The sequence below is a fragment of the Pinus tabuliformis genome, chromosome 1_1 (genome assembly GCF_031772625.1).
Source record: "Pinus tabuliformis cultivar Carrire ecotype Pingquan chromosome 1_1, CPIR1, whole genome shotgun sequence".
NCBI classification, from domain to species: Eukaryota; Viridiplantae; Streptophyta; class Pinopsida; order Pinales; family Pinaceae; genus Pinus; species Pinus tabuliformis.
The window spans coordinates 545,130,633-545,147,076 of NC_142297.1; the positions used below are offsets into that span (position 1 = coordinate 545,130,633).

General features: G+C 39.3%; 1 protein-coding gene across 2 annotated transcripts in view; it reads right to left on the reverse strand.

Moving 5' to 3' along the window:
• The window catches only part of LOC149214259 (cytoplasmic tRNA 2-thiolation protein 1-like), a 260,155-nt gene extending 244,529 nt beyond the window's left edge, over positions 1-15,626 (reverse strand). For both annotated transcript variants that reach the window (XM_089392227.1, XM_089392226.1), the window contains exon 1: positions 15,241-15,626. In XM_089392227.1, coding sequence (XP_089248353.1) covers positions 15,241-15,339 — 99 coding nt within the window. In that variant the 5' untranslated portion in view covers positions 15,340-15,626. The remainder of the gene's footprint in view (positions 1-15,240) is intronic.
• Between the last annotated feature and the right edge of the window lie 818 nt (positions 15,627-16,444).

Sequence of the window (16,444 nt, forward strand, 5' to 3'; positions counted from 1 at the left end):
AATTTGTTCTTGAAGACCCATTTTGTTCCTATTACATTCTTATCTTTTGGTCTAGGAACTAATTCCCAAGTGTTGTTCTTTTCGATCTGCTCAAGTTCTTCATCCATTGCTTTGACCCAACATTCATCTTTGCAAGCCTCTTTAACATTTTGTGGTTCAGTGGAGGAGAGTAATGCCAAATAGCTTGAAGCTTCTGCAAGTGTCCTTCTTGTTTGTACTCCTGCTTCTTTCTGCCCCACAATCTGAGATTCTGGATGATTCTTTTGAACATATCTGGATGGAGTCTTCTCTTCTATTCTTGTCTGCTCCTCTGGTTCTTCCTGAGGTTCTTCTTCTTCTTGAGGTTCTTCTTCTTCATCATTCCGCCTTTGGGGGTAACCTTCATCTTCTTCAATGTCTTCATGATGAACTTGCCTAGGAATATATCCCTTCTCGTCAACCACTACATCAATGCTGTCAACAATTCTGCCAAGTCTTTTATTGTAGCACTTGTATGCTTTGCTATGTGGAGAATAACCAAGAAGAATGCCCTCATCTGCTCTTGGTTCAAGTTTGCCAAGTTGCTCATCAGTATTCTTGATATAACATTTGCTTCCAAAGATTTTGAAGTGCTTCACTGAAGGAGTCTTACCACTCCAAAGCTCATGAGTGTTTGAGTGCTGTTTACTCGGACATTTGTTTTGTTAAGAATAATAACAGCAGCATGTGCAGCTTCACCCCAGAAGGTTGCGGGAGTACCTGATTCATCGAGCATAGCACGAGCCATTTGTTGGATAGTTCTGTTCATTATTTCCACAACCCCATTTTGCTGAGGAGTTCTAGCTGTAGAGAATTCTCTTCTTATCCCATGTTCGTCACAGAAATCGAAAAATTCATTTGAGGTGAACTCCCCACCTCTGTCAGATCTGAGGCACTTAATTTTGTGTCCTGATTCATTTTCAACCAAGGCTTTGAAGGATTTGAATTTTTCGAATGCTTCATCTTTGTGCTTCATAAGCCCTAACCAAACAAATCTGGAGAAATCATCAATGAATAATATCAGATATTCTTCTCCTCGAGGTGTCCTCTTCCTAAATGGACCACATACATCTGTATGGACTAGCTCGAGAGGCATGCTAGCTGATCCTTCCTTCTCTGGAAAGTTAGTTCTGGTTTGCTTTCCAAACTGACAAGATTTGCATATGGTATTGTCTGGAATTTTGATATCTGGAAGACCACGAACTGCCTGATATTTGCATGCTTTCCTTATTTGTGAAAAGCTTAGATGCCCCAACCTCCGATGCCATAGCCAATGTTCATCATCCTTGCTTAAGTAGCATTGTTGTCCTTCCTCAAAGATATATAGATTATTTGGAGTCCTTCTTCCTTTGATCACTGTTTTACCTGTATCAAGATCGCGAACACAACATCCATTCGATCTAAATATTACCTCGGTTCCTTGATCGCACATCTGACTGACACTTAGAAGATTATGCTTCAATCCATCAACATATAACACATTTCCTGCTTTGACCTTCTCTTTCAATGGAGCAACACCTTTTCCTTTTATGGCTGCAGAGATATCGTTCCCAAAAGAAACTTTCTTCCCTTTTTCTAATGCGGTATATGACTCAAGCTTTTCTTTGTCCCCTGTCATATGCTTCGAGCATCCGCTGTCAATGTACCATAGACTTTCTTGACCTTCTGCATAAAAGGCTATCCCACATCTTTCTGGTTGTGATTCTCTTATTCTCCATGTTCTAACATTTGAGATTTGTTCCTTCTGAGTTTTCTTCCGGAATCTGCTCCTGCATTCAGAGTCTTCATGACCAAAGTTATTACAAATAGAACATTCGACTTCATTTTCAAGAACCGAAAAGTTGTTATAGGTCCTTTTTGTCATCCCTGTCATACTTCTTTGTTTTTGAGCTTCCCTAGTCATGATTGTTTTATATGCAACACATTGAGCTGCTTTGTGACCAAAATTATGGCAAGAAAAGCATTGTCCATTGAAGAAGCTTCTGCGGTTATTGAATCTTCCTGCCAACTGATTGTAATTTCTATTTTCATTTATTCTTGAACCAAACTGAGAAGATTTTACCTGTGGCTGGTTGTAGCTTTTGTTCACCCTTAAGATGGATTGCCCCCTGATAGTTTCTGTTTGTATTTTGTCCCTGCTTTACCTGATTATCTTCATTGTTCTTCTGCTCATTTCTTCTTGCCGCATCAAGATAACTTTTTGAGGTGGATGCTTGAGAGGTCTCTCCATTGTAACCCAAACCTGTCTTGTTTAGAGGAGACCGCTGCACATTGATAATCTTATCCAAAGTTTCAGATCCTTTGACAAACTTAAGATTAATAGCTTTTGTTTTCTCAATTTCTTTTCTGAGACCAACAATTTCACCTTCTAGTTTTTCAAGATGTTTTTCTTTTTCATCAATTTGAAATTGTAGAGTATCAATGATCACATTCTTTTCTTCTATACATCTCTTGAGTCTAGTAATTTCATCATAGAGGTTATTCACATCTACAGCATCCTCATAATCATCATCTTCAAATGCCATTAACAACTTATATTTATTACCTTGTTCATCTCCTTCATAGCTCGTGATCATTTTGTCCCATATCTCTTTTGCTGATTTGAAGTGCATTACCTTCATGAATTCTGTTTGGGATATACTTCCTAATAGAGTACTGACTGCTTTTGCATTTGTTTCATACTTCTTTTTCTCAGTTGGATCTGTAGGAGTAGCTGAAGGAAAAGCATAGCCTGTTTCTACAATGTCCCAAACTTCTGTACCAAGAGATTGAAGATATGCAGTAACTCTTACCTTCCAATAATTGAAGTTTGTCCCATCGAAAACGGGTGGCCTAATTGATGCTTCTCTCTCGTAGTTGCTCATGATGAACGATCTACCTTCAAGCGATCAAGCTTCTCTGAAGGACCTGCTCCGATACCAATTGTTGGAAATAATACTGAGAGGGGGGGGGTGAATCAGTATTATCAGAACTATAAAACTTTTTCAATGCTCAGAAACATATACGCTACTTTCGTTAAGAGAACCAGCGTGTACACGCAACTGTGAATAAAGAAAACAGCGTATAACTAGAAATCTTATAATTCAGTCAGTTTATCTTCAGTTAAGTGCATGAGGACATTATTCATCATATTAAGAGTAAGCAGATGCAGTAGAACAAATCACGCAGAAACCATACACATGAACACCAAGATATAAGGTGGAAACCCAATGTGGGTGAAAACCACCTGCTGCAAGTTGTCTCTATCTTTCTTTAATATGAAACTTCAGTTTACAATCTTTTTGTACTGGTGCAGCCTTATACCAATACGCAGGCTACAACCTGCAGAAGGCTACAACCTTCTCTCGTTCTCCAAACTTCCTTGGAAGGGAGCTCCAACCCCCCTTTGCTCTTGTACTAGCTAAGATACTAGTACGTAGGTGTTGACCTACAATCTTCTTTCTTTCAGGTACCACCTTTCATACATTTTCAGACTGGATATTCCTGAAGCACAACATTACAATCTGTAGACCACAATTCATTCAACTTTCACAACAGATCATTGAAGCATAAAACAACCAATACTAGCATCATCAACCTTTGAATCACTGAACCACTGAACCCTGTCAATCACCAGATACCAGAACACAGAGCAGTCTACAGAACTCTGCAATAACAGTCAGATCCAACTGCAAACCCAAAAATCAAGCTTCAAGAGATATACGCTACTTTAATGAGCGAAACCCGCGTATACACGCGCTTTTACCTAAGCCAACCTGCGTACAGATCTAAAAATAAATTCTCTCAACTTGAAGCTGTACCAGACATCAGTTAGACCCAGAACATAATATTGCGACAGTATGCAGATCTAGAAATACGCATAATCAACCATATCATAATAGTGCATTTCAAACCATTAGATCCCGATTTATCCTTAGATCTAGTCTTCCATCAACCGATGTCAGATCTCTTTCTCTTTCAGATATTCAAGCCTTGTCAAAAGATGATTTTGCCTAATGATCTTCTTCTCCTTATATAGCCTTAGGCCTTGCTCAATACCAAGAGCCAAAACCATAGTAACACAATACCATCAACTTCAAAACTAGGGATCGACACGCCCGTCGAGACACAATGGTCCGAAACCATAGGCACAACTTCCAAGGACTAACCGCCATGGACCAAAGGTACTTTTCCACATACACGCGCTTTTGCTGAAGCCAACCTGCGTGTACACGCGACTTGGGCTTAACGAACCTGCGTGTATGAACTTCCTTGGCATGTTGTACTAGGATCTGTCTTCTGATTAAGTTGCCATCACCTGTACCAACCTCTGAGCACCTGTACCAACCTCTGAGTGAGTTGCCATCAAGGACAACACTTGAATCATAATGCCAACAATCTCCCCCTTTGGACTTGATGGCAACCACCACACCAAGTCACTCTCCCCGTTTGACATCAAGGGCAAAGGGCTGTGCTCCCCCTGAGGACATGCTGATACCTCTGCTTGGCTGTGGTGACTCATGCTCCCCCTGACAGTAGGCCAGATCTGCAAAAGATGTTCTTCAACAAGAACCAAGACTTATACACCATAAGGGACCTTCCTATCACCAAAAGACTCAATACATACATCCATACTCCCTACCAAGAGGGGACATATCAGAAACAACCAATTATATTACATCATTCATCCCAGGCATAGTGGGGAAACCAACATAGGCCGTTACATGACCTTGACACCATAAAAGAAATATCACAAAAGAGAGACATGACATAGAGACAACAGATCTAGACCAAGACTTATGAAAGTCACCAGCAGCATCTGATAAACATCTTTTAGATCAGCAACCAGGATTTCTTGCTGAGAAACCAATAACCAAAACATCGAAATGCCAACAATGCTTTATGAGACTTTTAAGCTGCTCCCCCTGAACCTGTGCCTGCTGCACCCCTTGAAACTGTGTCTGAAGAATTCTGACATACCCATCTCAGATCTTTTAAACCAGAGTTTGCACTTGCTGTTCAGAACTCCATATACGCGATTTCTCCTGCATAGACCAGCGTATGTACGCGGATATACTCGCTGCAACATGCGTACAACATACACGCGACTTACCCCCCATAAATCTGCATATATACGCGGATATCCCTTACTTAACTTGCGTATACCAACTTTTCTGTAGAACAGACAAGATTTAACAGCAGGATGAAGCATCAACTATACCCAGCTTTTGTCTGAGATATTCAAAAGTTTCTCTGGGCAGTGGTTTTGTGAGAATATCAGCAACTTGTTCCTTAGAAGGAACATACTCCAACTTGACCTTCTGCTCAAGTACTTGCTCCCGAAGAAAATGGTACTTGATTGGTATGTGCTTGGTCTTTGAGTGCATGACTGGATTCTTTGAAATGCTGATTGCACTTGTATTATCACATAAGATAGAGACTGGTGGAGTGCAAGTGATTTGAAAGTCCTGCAAGGTTTGCATCATCCAAAGAAGTTGTGTACAACAAGATGCCGCAGCCACATATTCTGCTTCAGCTGTAGATAAGGCAATCGAACTCTGTTTCTTGCTGAACCAAGATACTAGTCTGGAACCCATGAAGAAAGCACCACCACTTGTGCTTTTCCTATCATCCACACTTCCAGCCCAATCTGCATCTGTGTAAGCATGAAGAGTGAGATCTGTATTTCTAGGATACCATAAGCCATAGTTTTGTGTCCCTTGAAGATACTTGAAGATTCTTTTGACTGCCTGAAGATGAGTTTCCTTTGGGTTGGCTTGAAATCTTCCAACAATTCCTACTGCATGTGTAATATCTGGTCGGGTACCTGTCAAATAAAGCAAGCTCCCAATCATGGATCTATAAGTGGGTTGATGAACCGCTGCTGATCCATCATTTGCACTGAGGCTGCATCCTGTAACCATGGGTGTACATACAGGCTTTGACTCTTCCTTGCCATACTTCTTCAAGATCTGCTTGAGGTATTTGGTTTGAGACAAGAAGATACCTCCTTCATTTTGTTGGATTTGCAATCCAAGAAAGTATGTCAATTCTCCAAGTAGTGACATTTCGAATTCTTTCTGCATAACCAAGGCAAAGTTTTGACTCATAGTCTCTTCATTGCTGCCAAAGATAATATCATCTACATAAACAACAAGAATTAGTAATTTGTTATTTTCAACTTTTATATAGAGATTGCTATCTGCTGATCCTTTTGAAAAGCCTTGTTGGTGAAGATATTTGTCCAACCGATACTACCAAGCCCTTGGAGCTTGTTTGAGTCCATAGAGAGCCTTTTTCAATCTGCATACAAGGTTTGGATCATTCCCAAGAATGAAACCATCTGGTTGTTCAATATATACTTCTTCTTCTAAGTCCCCATTCAGAAAGGCTGATTTCACGTCCATTTGAAATACCTTGAAGTTTTGAAAGCTTGAGAGAGCAAGGAACATTCGGATGGCCTCAAGTCTTGCCACAGGAGCAAAGGTCTCTTCAAAATCTATTCCTTCTTGCTGTGCATACCCTTTACAAACAAGTCTAGCCTTGTTTCTAATTACTTCTCCATTTTCATTTAATTTGTTCTTGAAGACCCATTTTGTTCCTATTACATTCTTATCTTTTGGTCTAGGAACTAATTCCCAAGTGTTGTTCTTTTCGATCTGCTCAAGTTCTTCATCCATTGCTTTGACCCAACATTCATCTTTGCAAGCCTCTTTAACATTTTGTGGTTCAGTGGAGGAGAGTAATGCCAAATAGCTTGAAGCTTCTGCAAGTGTCCTTCTTGTTTGTACTCCTGCTTCTTTCTGCCCACAATCTGAGATTCTGGATGATTCTTTTGAACATATCTGGATGGAGTCTTCTCTTCTATTCTTGTCTGCTCCTCTGGTTCTTCCTGAGGTTCTTCTTCTTCTTGAGGTTCTTCTTCTTCATCATTCCGCCTTTGGGGGTAACCTTCATCTTCTTCAATGTCTTCATGATGAACTTGCCTAGGAATATATCCCTTCTCGTCAACCACTACATCAATGCTGTCAACAATTCTGCCAAGTCTTTTATTGTAGCACTTGTATGCTTTGCTATGTGGAGAATAACCAAGAAGAATGCCCTCATCTGCTCTTGGTTCAAGTTTGCCAAGTTGCTCATCAGTATTCTTGATATAACATTTGCTTCCAAAGATTTTGAAGTGCTTCACTGAAGGAGTCTTACCACTCCAGAGCTCATGAGGTGTTTGAGTGCTGTTTACTCGGACATTTGTTTTGTTAAGAATAATAACAGCAGCATGTGCAGCTTCACCCCAGAAGGTTGCGGGAGTACCTGATTCATCGAGCATAGCACGAGCCATTTGTTGGATAGTTCTGTTCATTCTTTCCACAACCCCATTTTGCTGAGGAGTACTAGCTGTAGAGAATTCTCTTCTTATCCCATGTTCGTCACAGAAATCGAAAAATTCATTTGAGGTGAACTCCCCACCTCTGTCAGATCTGAGGCACTTAATTTTGTGTCCTGATTCATTTTCAACCAAGGCTTTGAAGGATTTGAATTTTTCGAATGCTTCATCTTTGTGCTTCATAAGCCCTAACCAAACAAATCTGGAGAAATCATCAATGAATAATATCAGATATTCTTCTCCTCGAGGTGTCCTCTTCCTAAATGGACCACATACATCTGTATGGACTAGCTCGAGAGGCATGCTAGCTGATCCTTCCTTCTCTGGAAAGTTAGTTCTGGTTTGCTTTCCAAACTGACAAGATTTGCATATGGTATTGTCTGGAATTTTGATATCTGGAAGACCACGAACTGCCTGATATTTGCATGCTTTCCTTATTTGTGAAAAGCTTAGATGCCCCAACCTCCGATGCCATAGCCAATGTTCATCATCCTTGCTTAAGTAGCATTGTTGTCCTTCCTCAAAGATATATAGATTATTTGGAGTCCTTCTTCCTTTGATCACTGTTTTACCTGTATCAAGATCGCGAACACAACATCCATTCGATCTAAATATTACCTCGGTTCCTTGATCGCACATCTGACTGACACTTAGAAGATTATGCTTCAATCCATCAACATATAACACATTTCCTGCTTTGACCTTCTCTTTCAATGGAGCAACACCTTTTCCTTTTATGGCTGCAGAGATATCGTTCCCAAAAGAAACTTTCTTCCCTTTTTCTAATGCGGTATATGACTCAAGCTTTTCTTTGTCCCCTGTCATATGCTTCGAGCATCCGCTGTCAATGTACCATAGACTTTCTTGACCTTCTGCATAAAAGGTTATCCCACATCTTTCTGGTTGTGATTCTCTTATTCTCCATGTTCTAACATTTGAGATTTGTTCCTTCTGAGTTTTCTTCCGGAATCTGCTCCTGCATTCAGAGTCTTCATGACCAAAGTTATTACAAATAGAACATTCGACTTCATTTTCAAGAACCGAAAAGTTGTTATAGGTCCTTTTTGTCATCCCTGTCATACTTCTTTGTTTTTGAGCTTCCCTAGTCATGATTGTTTTATATGCAACACATGAGCTGCTTTGTGACCAAAATTATGGCAAGAAAAGCATTGTCCATTGAAGAAGCTTCTGCGGTTATTGAATCTTCCTGCCAACTGATTGTAATTTCTATTTTCATCTATTCTTGAACCAAACTGAGAAGATTTTACCTGTGGCTGGTTGTAGCTTTTGTTCACCCTTAAGATGGATTGCCCCTGATAGTTTTTGTTTGTATTTTGTCCCTGCTTTACCTGATTATCTTCATTGTTCTTCTGCTCATTTCTTCTTGCCGCATCAAGATAACTTTTTGAGGTGGATGCTTGAGAGGTCTCTCCATTGTAACCCAAACCTGTCTTGTTTAGAGGAGACCGCTGCACATTGATAATCTTATCCAAAGTTTCAGATCCTTTGACAAACTTAAGATTAATAGCTTTTGTTTTCTCAATTTCTTTTCTGAGACCAACAATTTCACCTTCTAGTTTTTCAAGATGTTTTTCTTTTTCATCAATTTGAAATTGTAGAGTATCAATGATCACATTCTTTTCTTCTATACATCTCTTGAGTCTAGTAATTTCATCATAGAGATTATTCACATCTACAGCATCCTCATAATCATCATCTTCAAATGCCATTAACAACTTATATTTATTACCTTGTTCATCTCCTTCATAGCTCGTGATCATTTTGTCCCATATCTCTTTTGCTGATTTGAAGTGCATTACCTTCATGAATTCTGTTTGGGATATACTTCCTAATAGAGTACTGACTGCTTTTGCATTTGTTTCATACTTCTTTTTCTCAGTTGGATCTGTAGGAGTAGCTGAAGGAAAAGCATAGCCTGTTTCTACAATGTCCCAAACTTCTGTACCAAGAGATTGAAGATATGCAGTAACTCTTACCTTCCAATAATTGAAGTTTGTCCCATCGAAAACGGGTGGCCTGATTGATGCTTCTCTCTCGTAGTTGCTCATGATGAACGATCTACCTTCAAGCGATCAAACTTCTCTGAAGGACCTGCTCCGATACCAATTGTTGGAAATAATACTGAGAGGGGGGGGTGAATCAGTATTATCAGAACTATAAAACTTTTTCAATGCTCAGAAACATATACGCTACTTTCGTTAAGAGAACCAGCGTGTACACGCAACTGTGAATAAAGAAAACAGCGTATAACTAGAAATCTTATAATTCAGTCAGTTTATCTTCAGTTAAGTGCATGAGGACATTATTCATCATATTAAGAGTAAGCAGATGCAGTAGAACAGATCACGCAGAAACCATACACATGAACACCAAGATATAAGGTGGAAACCCAATGTGGGTGAAAACCACCTGCTGCAAGTTGTCTCTATCTTTCTTTAATATGAAACTTCAGTTTACAATCTTTTTGTACTGGTGCAGCCTTATACCAGTACGCAGGCTACAACCTGCAGAAGGCTACAACCTTCTCTCGTTCTCCAAACTTCCTTGGAAGGGAGCTCCAACCCCCCTTTGCTCTTGTACTAGCTAAGATACTAGTACGTAGGTGTTGACCTACAATCTTCTTTCTTTCAGGTACCACCTTTCATACATTTTCAGACTGGATATTCCTGAAGCACAACATTACAATCTGTAGACCACAATTCATTCAACTTTCACAACAGATCATTGAAGCATAAAACAACCAATACTAGCATCATCAACCTTTGAATCACTGAACCACTGAACCCTGTCAATCACCAGATACCAGAACACAGAGCAGTCTACAGCATAGTTTTAAAAACCGTTCCGGTCTGACCGGTTACCGGCCTAACCGGCCGGTTGGGAGGCTCACCGGTCAGAACCGGTGAAAAAACCCGGTTAGAAGCCTCATTTGCCCAGAAAATAGACCTAACCGGTAAAAACCGGCCGGTTTAGGTCAAAACCGGCCGGTTTATTGCTAACCGGCCGGTTCTGTCCTAAACCGGCCGGTTTATGGACAAGTCAATCAAGATAGTCAATGCTGGTCAGAAATGTGGGGCCAACTTGTCTTCTACGAGGCTGACTTGGCCAAAGTCATAAATATTAAGTTTCTCCATTAATTTGCTAACGAAATTCTGACCGAAGCTGCCAATCTTCAACAAGATTGACAGTTCTATGATCTGACTGATCATATTCTTGTGAAATCAACCTCTTGATACATGTCTTTTATTCCAAGCCTTGAAATTTTTTAAGAATGATGCCAAAGCAAAATCTTTAATATTGATTAAGGTCACTGTGGGTAAATCAAGCCATGATGCATACCTTTCATTTGCAGACTTATAATTTTGTTAGACTCATTTATGGCTGTGAGTTATGAGATGCTGAGCTACCCATCATTGTAATGTCTTTTGCATGGAGATCTTAGAGTCCTTCAAACTATGAAATGATTTGTATTTCAAAAAAGCACAAAATAAATCTCAAAGAGAAATGAGGTACTTGACAGTGCAATTCAAAATCTGTTTGTAAACTTCACGACGGGCCTTCTTTAATATGTTTTGGACTTTGATTTCTGGCTTTGTTTCAATGATCTTTTTGTAGGTCTGCATTCTCATGACTAATTCATTACTTCTTTCCTATATAATAAATTCTTGTCATGCATCTTCGCTTTGTGATTGAACCTTTTATTCCACAGGTTGTTGGCGTCAGTCCATCAACAAGGTGTCATCAATATGTTTTAAATATCTTGATCAAGTTCTGCTAGAAAATATCTGCAACAAGGCCTAGATTAGGCCCTTTTAGGAGAGTTCAGATTACACAACAATATTACAGAGATCTGGCTTTGAACTTCTTTCACGACTCAGTCTCAAACACATAGGTAACTCAGACCTTACTCTGACTTGTGCTGAGGCATCCTCAGACTCTGAACCAGATGATGTCTATGTAGCTCCTGATGATGATCCTGTGTCTAGTAGTGGTGATGGACTTGATGATTGATCATGTGTACACTGTAGACTTGTAGTAGGCCAATGGCCTCATAGCTTGCAGCATTGTTTTTGGACTTTATAGGCCATTTAGAGCCTCATTTCTTATGTATTTTGCTATTTTGTCGATGATATGTATTGCACTCGGTGCCATTTTGATATATTCACCTTTGCATGGTATATAAATGAGCAAACTTTGCATATTTTGTCTCTATTGGCTTGGAATCATGGTTTTACATCTTAAAAATAGTTTTGTTTCATTAAAAATTAATTATTTAATGTATTTTTTAAAAACCGGTTCGTTTAGACCAAACCAGTCCCGGTTAGACCGGTTCCGGTCGGTAAACCGGTTAGCTAGGTGGACCGGTTCGGTCACCGGTTCCGGTTTTAAAAACACTGGTCTACAGAACTCTGCAATAACAGTCAGATCCAACTGCAAACCCAAAAATCAAGCTTCAAGAGATATACGCTACTTTAATGAGCGAAACCCGCGTATACACGCGCTTTTACCTAAGCCAACCTGCATACAGATCTAAAAATAAATTCTCTCAACTTGCAGCTGTACCAGACATCAGTTAGACCCAGAACATAATATTGCGACAGTATGCAGATCTAGAAATACGCATAATCAACCATATCATAATAGTGCATTTCAAACCATTAGATCCCGATTTATCCTTAGATCTAGTCTTCCATCAACCGATGTCAGATCTCTTTCTCTTTCAGATATTCAAGCCTTGTCAAAAGATGATTTTGCCTAATGATCTTCTTCTCCTTATATAGCCTTAGGCCTTGCTCAATACCAAGAGCCAAAACCATAGTAACACAATACCATCAACTTCAAAACTAGGGATCGACACGCCCGTCGAGACACAATGGTCCGAAACCATAGGCACAACTTCCAAGGACTAACCGCCATGGACCAAAGGTACTTTTCCACATACACGCGCTTTTGCTGAAGCCAACCTGCGTGTACACGCGACTTGGGCTTAACGAACCTGCGTGTATGAACTTCCTTGGCATGCTGTACTAGGATCTGTCTTCTGATTAAGTTGCCATCACCTGAACCAACCTCTGAGCACCTGTACCAACCTCTGAGTGAGTTGCCATCAAGGACAACACTTGAATCATAATGCCAACAGCCTCTTTACTGCGGCCAGATCTCCTCTCTTGGACTGCGGTTAGACCACCTTCTGTGGCTAGGGCATCATCCTCTAGGACTGTGTTTTTCCCTTAGAGATTCTTCTTTCCACTAAAACCCAAAACAAGTGGAGAAGAAGAAATCTCAAGAGAGTTGTGTGTACAAATGACTTGCAAGGCACTTGTATTTATACCAAAACGTGGAGCACAAGTGGGGGCAGTTCAGTTGCTGGCCGACCTTGACGAATTGTCCCATAACACAAATAAATTCATATCTCCATGAATACTTATCAGAATTGGATGATCTTTAGATCAATCCTACACCTCTCAATGAGAGGTGTCCAAGAAAAATATCAGCTGCCATAAATAGGATGACCCACATGGAGTTTGGCCCTAGAGTTGCCAATTTTAACAATTTCTCTTCTTCCTTCTTTTTTTAATGCACAAGCTATATAAGGTTGTGTTCAGCTTAATATCGTCGGAAATTTTTATTCACACAATCTATGTAGACCACGAATGAGTGGAATTTTCCACATCAAAGGATAGGGCAACTAGTAGACCTTGAAGAAAACCAAAGAAAGGCCTTTAATCACGTGGAAAAGGATTAGGGCAAGTTTAAAGGTAGATTTGACATAAAGGCCTGCCAAAGAGTGTTGTAGAATGGTGACATACCATATGTGGAACAGAAGACATGAAAAACTAAGGAAGCACGGAAAATTCAACAGTTTGTGGGTCCATCCTTACATGATTGAAGACATTGCTAGCTCAAAATCTTTCTACCTCAAGCAGGTGTAGTTCAACGTTGGATTGTGCATTGTCCATAAGTAGGTTTCCAAGAATAGCTAGGGCACCTATTTTTAAAAGAGAGATGCACGCATGCATGCTTATCCTCTTTTGTAGTGGGCACTCTATTATAGGTAAGTATAGTCATGCATGAGGTGCACAGCTCTAGGAGATTAAGATCAGGGTTGGGTTTTTTCTTACTCTAGCCTAGGTGCACCACGGATGATTTTCATATGTTGTAAACCCTAGCTCTCCTAGATGGGGCACACCATTGGGATAGTGAGATCCAGAGGGGTTTAGAGCTATAGCATTGTAAATCGTAATTCTTCTTTCCTAGGAAAGAGAAAGTAATGTGTGATTAAGTGCTGCTATCCACTTGCTGTCATAATTTCCAGAACAGGGTTTTTATGCAGATTTCAGGTTACACTGTTTGCTGTTCTGATTTTCTGCATAGTGCATTGTCTGCAGTTTAAAGTTTCCAGTCCAGACTGTTGAGTATTTACTGTCCTCTGTTTTGAGAGAAGTGTTTAAACAGTTTCAATTAGGATTCCGTTCACAGGAAATGCCAATCTATCTATCCATCATGAATTAAATTTCAGCAGAACAGTTTGCCCCAGAGAGACCATCAAGACCAAAAAAGCAGACTGACTTGCCTCAGCTTTCCAAGTTCCCTAGTTATTCTGACAAAATTGTCCATGTGAAGTTCTAATATTATCCTTTTGCATAACTGAAAATTTTGTCTAGAACACTGGAGAAACAGAGTCCTGGGTTTTGGAGCAATATGCTCAATCCTGCTCTCTTCAACATATATTTTTTTGTATATTTTTAATATAAATTTATCTTTTATTAGCAAATAATATAGCTCAAGCAAATTCATCCATGGACCATGAGGAGCTCGATAAGTATAGAAGCAAAAAGAATGGCGTTAACATAGATTTATCACACTAGAGTTGTCAAGGCCTAGGATGATTTAGGATGATTTAGATGAATTGGATGGCAACTTTAACGCGATAATTTTATGCGACTTGCATCACCATTATATCCAAGCATATCAGATGATCTCTACTCATAATAATTGGAGGTCGAATCCAAGTTTTAAATTTGATGGCCACCATGTGTCAAGCTAAAAACTGATAACAATATTTTCTTACATTGCCCTTCATTAGCATTTTATGAAAAAGAACCAATATTGTCCCCCTTACATCACTATTTTCTTGTTCGCTATGAATGAAATTGTAAACAGATGAACTTCGATTGTCGGAAGCAATGTTGAGGATGTGAGAGTTCTGTTTGAGAAAGTGCAAGTTATGTTTGCTTTGCCAGCTCTAATCAAAATCATTTTGTATTATCAGCCGATGAGCATCATTGCCCCCTGATGTCTTTATCCATATCCACCTTTCTTCAGCTAATTCCAGTAAACGTAACAAGACTACCTTGTTTTCAAACCGTTACCCTCATGTCTGTACCCTACATAACTGAGCCTGCAACCCTCTTCATCTCAACACCCTGCTTAAAACCCTGATAAAAACCCTGATCATAACCCTACGATCGCACAGCTGAACTTACACAAAAAAAAACATAAAATTAAAGCTGACCCACCGAACACAAACTTTAAACTACAGTCGGCTGGATTAGAACTCGTGATGTGAACACCCTTTTTTCCCCATGTTACAGAAATTTTAAAGAAATGCCGAAGATTTGATTGTGATGAGAAATTATATTCATAAAAATAGCTAAGTTTAAGCTATAACAAACGTCATGGAATTTCAAATAAGTTACAGAACTTTTGCAGGAAACGTTGGAGCTTTGCTTGTGAGGAGAAAATATAATCATAAAAATAGCAAACTTTCAGCTAAGAAACGTCGTGGAAATTTCAAATAAGTTACGGAACGTTTGCCGGAATGTCAATGGAAATACCTGTTGTTGAGTCTTGGGTCTTCTCAGAGCAGCTCTCTTTTGTGCACATATGTCGCACTGGCGTCCCATTTTCTTTGGCTTCTCCATGTTCTGCTCCATTTGTGGTGTGCAGAGCTCACAATTCCATCAACGGCAAATTGAAGCCTTTGTCGGAATGAATATTTGGTTTCACCGAGACGATCTTACAAACTAGCCATTACCTTCACGCGTAAGTCTAAACAGCCCACAATTTTGCTAGGAAAACTATAGGAATTCGGGCCAGCACATTTCAGGATTTTGGGCCAAGGTTTCGTGGTGAATCCATTTCTGCAAACGGAAAAAAACTATTTAGACGTGCCTATAGTAAGCAATTTTCACACCTTTCCAGCAAAATTGTGAGCTAATTAAACAACGCCGTGCCTTGCGTTACCTTCCTCCTCTTCTTTTAAAAATTGGAAAAAAAAAAGAGAGTGTGTTATTAATATATTTAGATTAGCGACATTTTTTTGATGTGTTTTTTTGAATTTTTCTAGTGTAACGTCTCTAAAATCCGGCAGTAATTTATTGAAATCACAAGTTTGATGGGTAACTCCTACACAATTGAAGTGCCATAGGGTTTTTTTTAAGTGTTAAAAATCAGACTAAAGACAACTCCATTAATTAATATAATTTTTTCAATTATTATTACATTCATATGATATATTGGAATTTTGTATTATTTAAATTTGCTTAGTATAAACATGGAGAGTAATTAGCCTAAAGTCACTCTTAACTATTTTTCTATTTATATAAGTGTTTTTTTGTCACACTAGGAACCAATAACAAAAGAAAACCTAAAATTAATTAGTACCACAAAATTTCAATTCACAATGGTTAAATATGAAAGAAGGAAAGAAAAAGGACATGTGCTTTAAGTGGTCAAAACAAATCGAAGTAAATAAACTTAGGACAACCTACATCACTCCACAAAACAAGGCTATTCAACCCTTAAATTTGAAGAGACGTGAAGAAACTTCGTAGTCAAACTCTATCACTATAGTAGTCAAAAGAATATTTACATCATGGAGACAAAATATAAGATTGGTAGCAATAGAAGGCATTGCACAAAGTGTAGGCAGTAATCAAACAGCAAATTTCAAGGAGATAGATGTTGTTTGCTTACTAAACCCCATGCAGTACACCCACCCCACCTCCCCCACTCCAATAATGTTTCATAAAAGTAGGG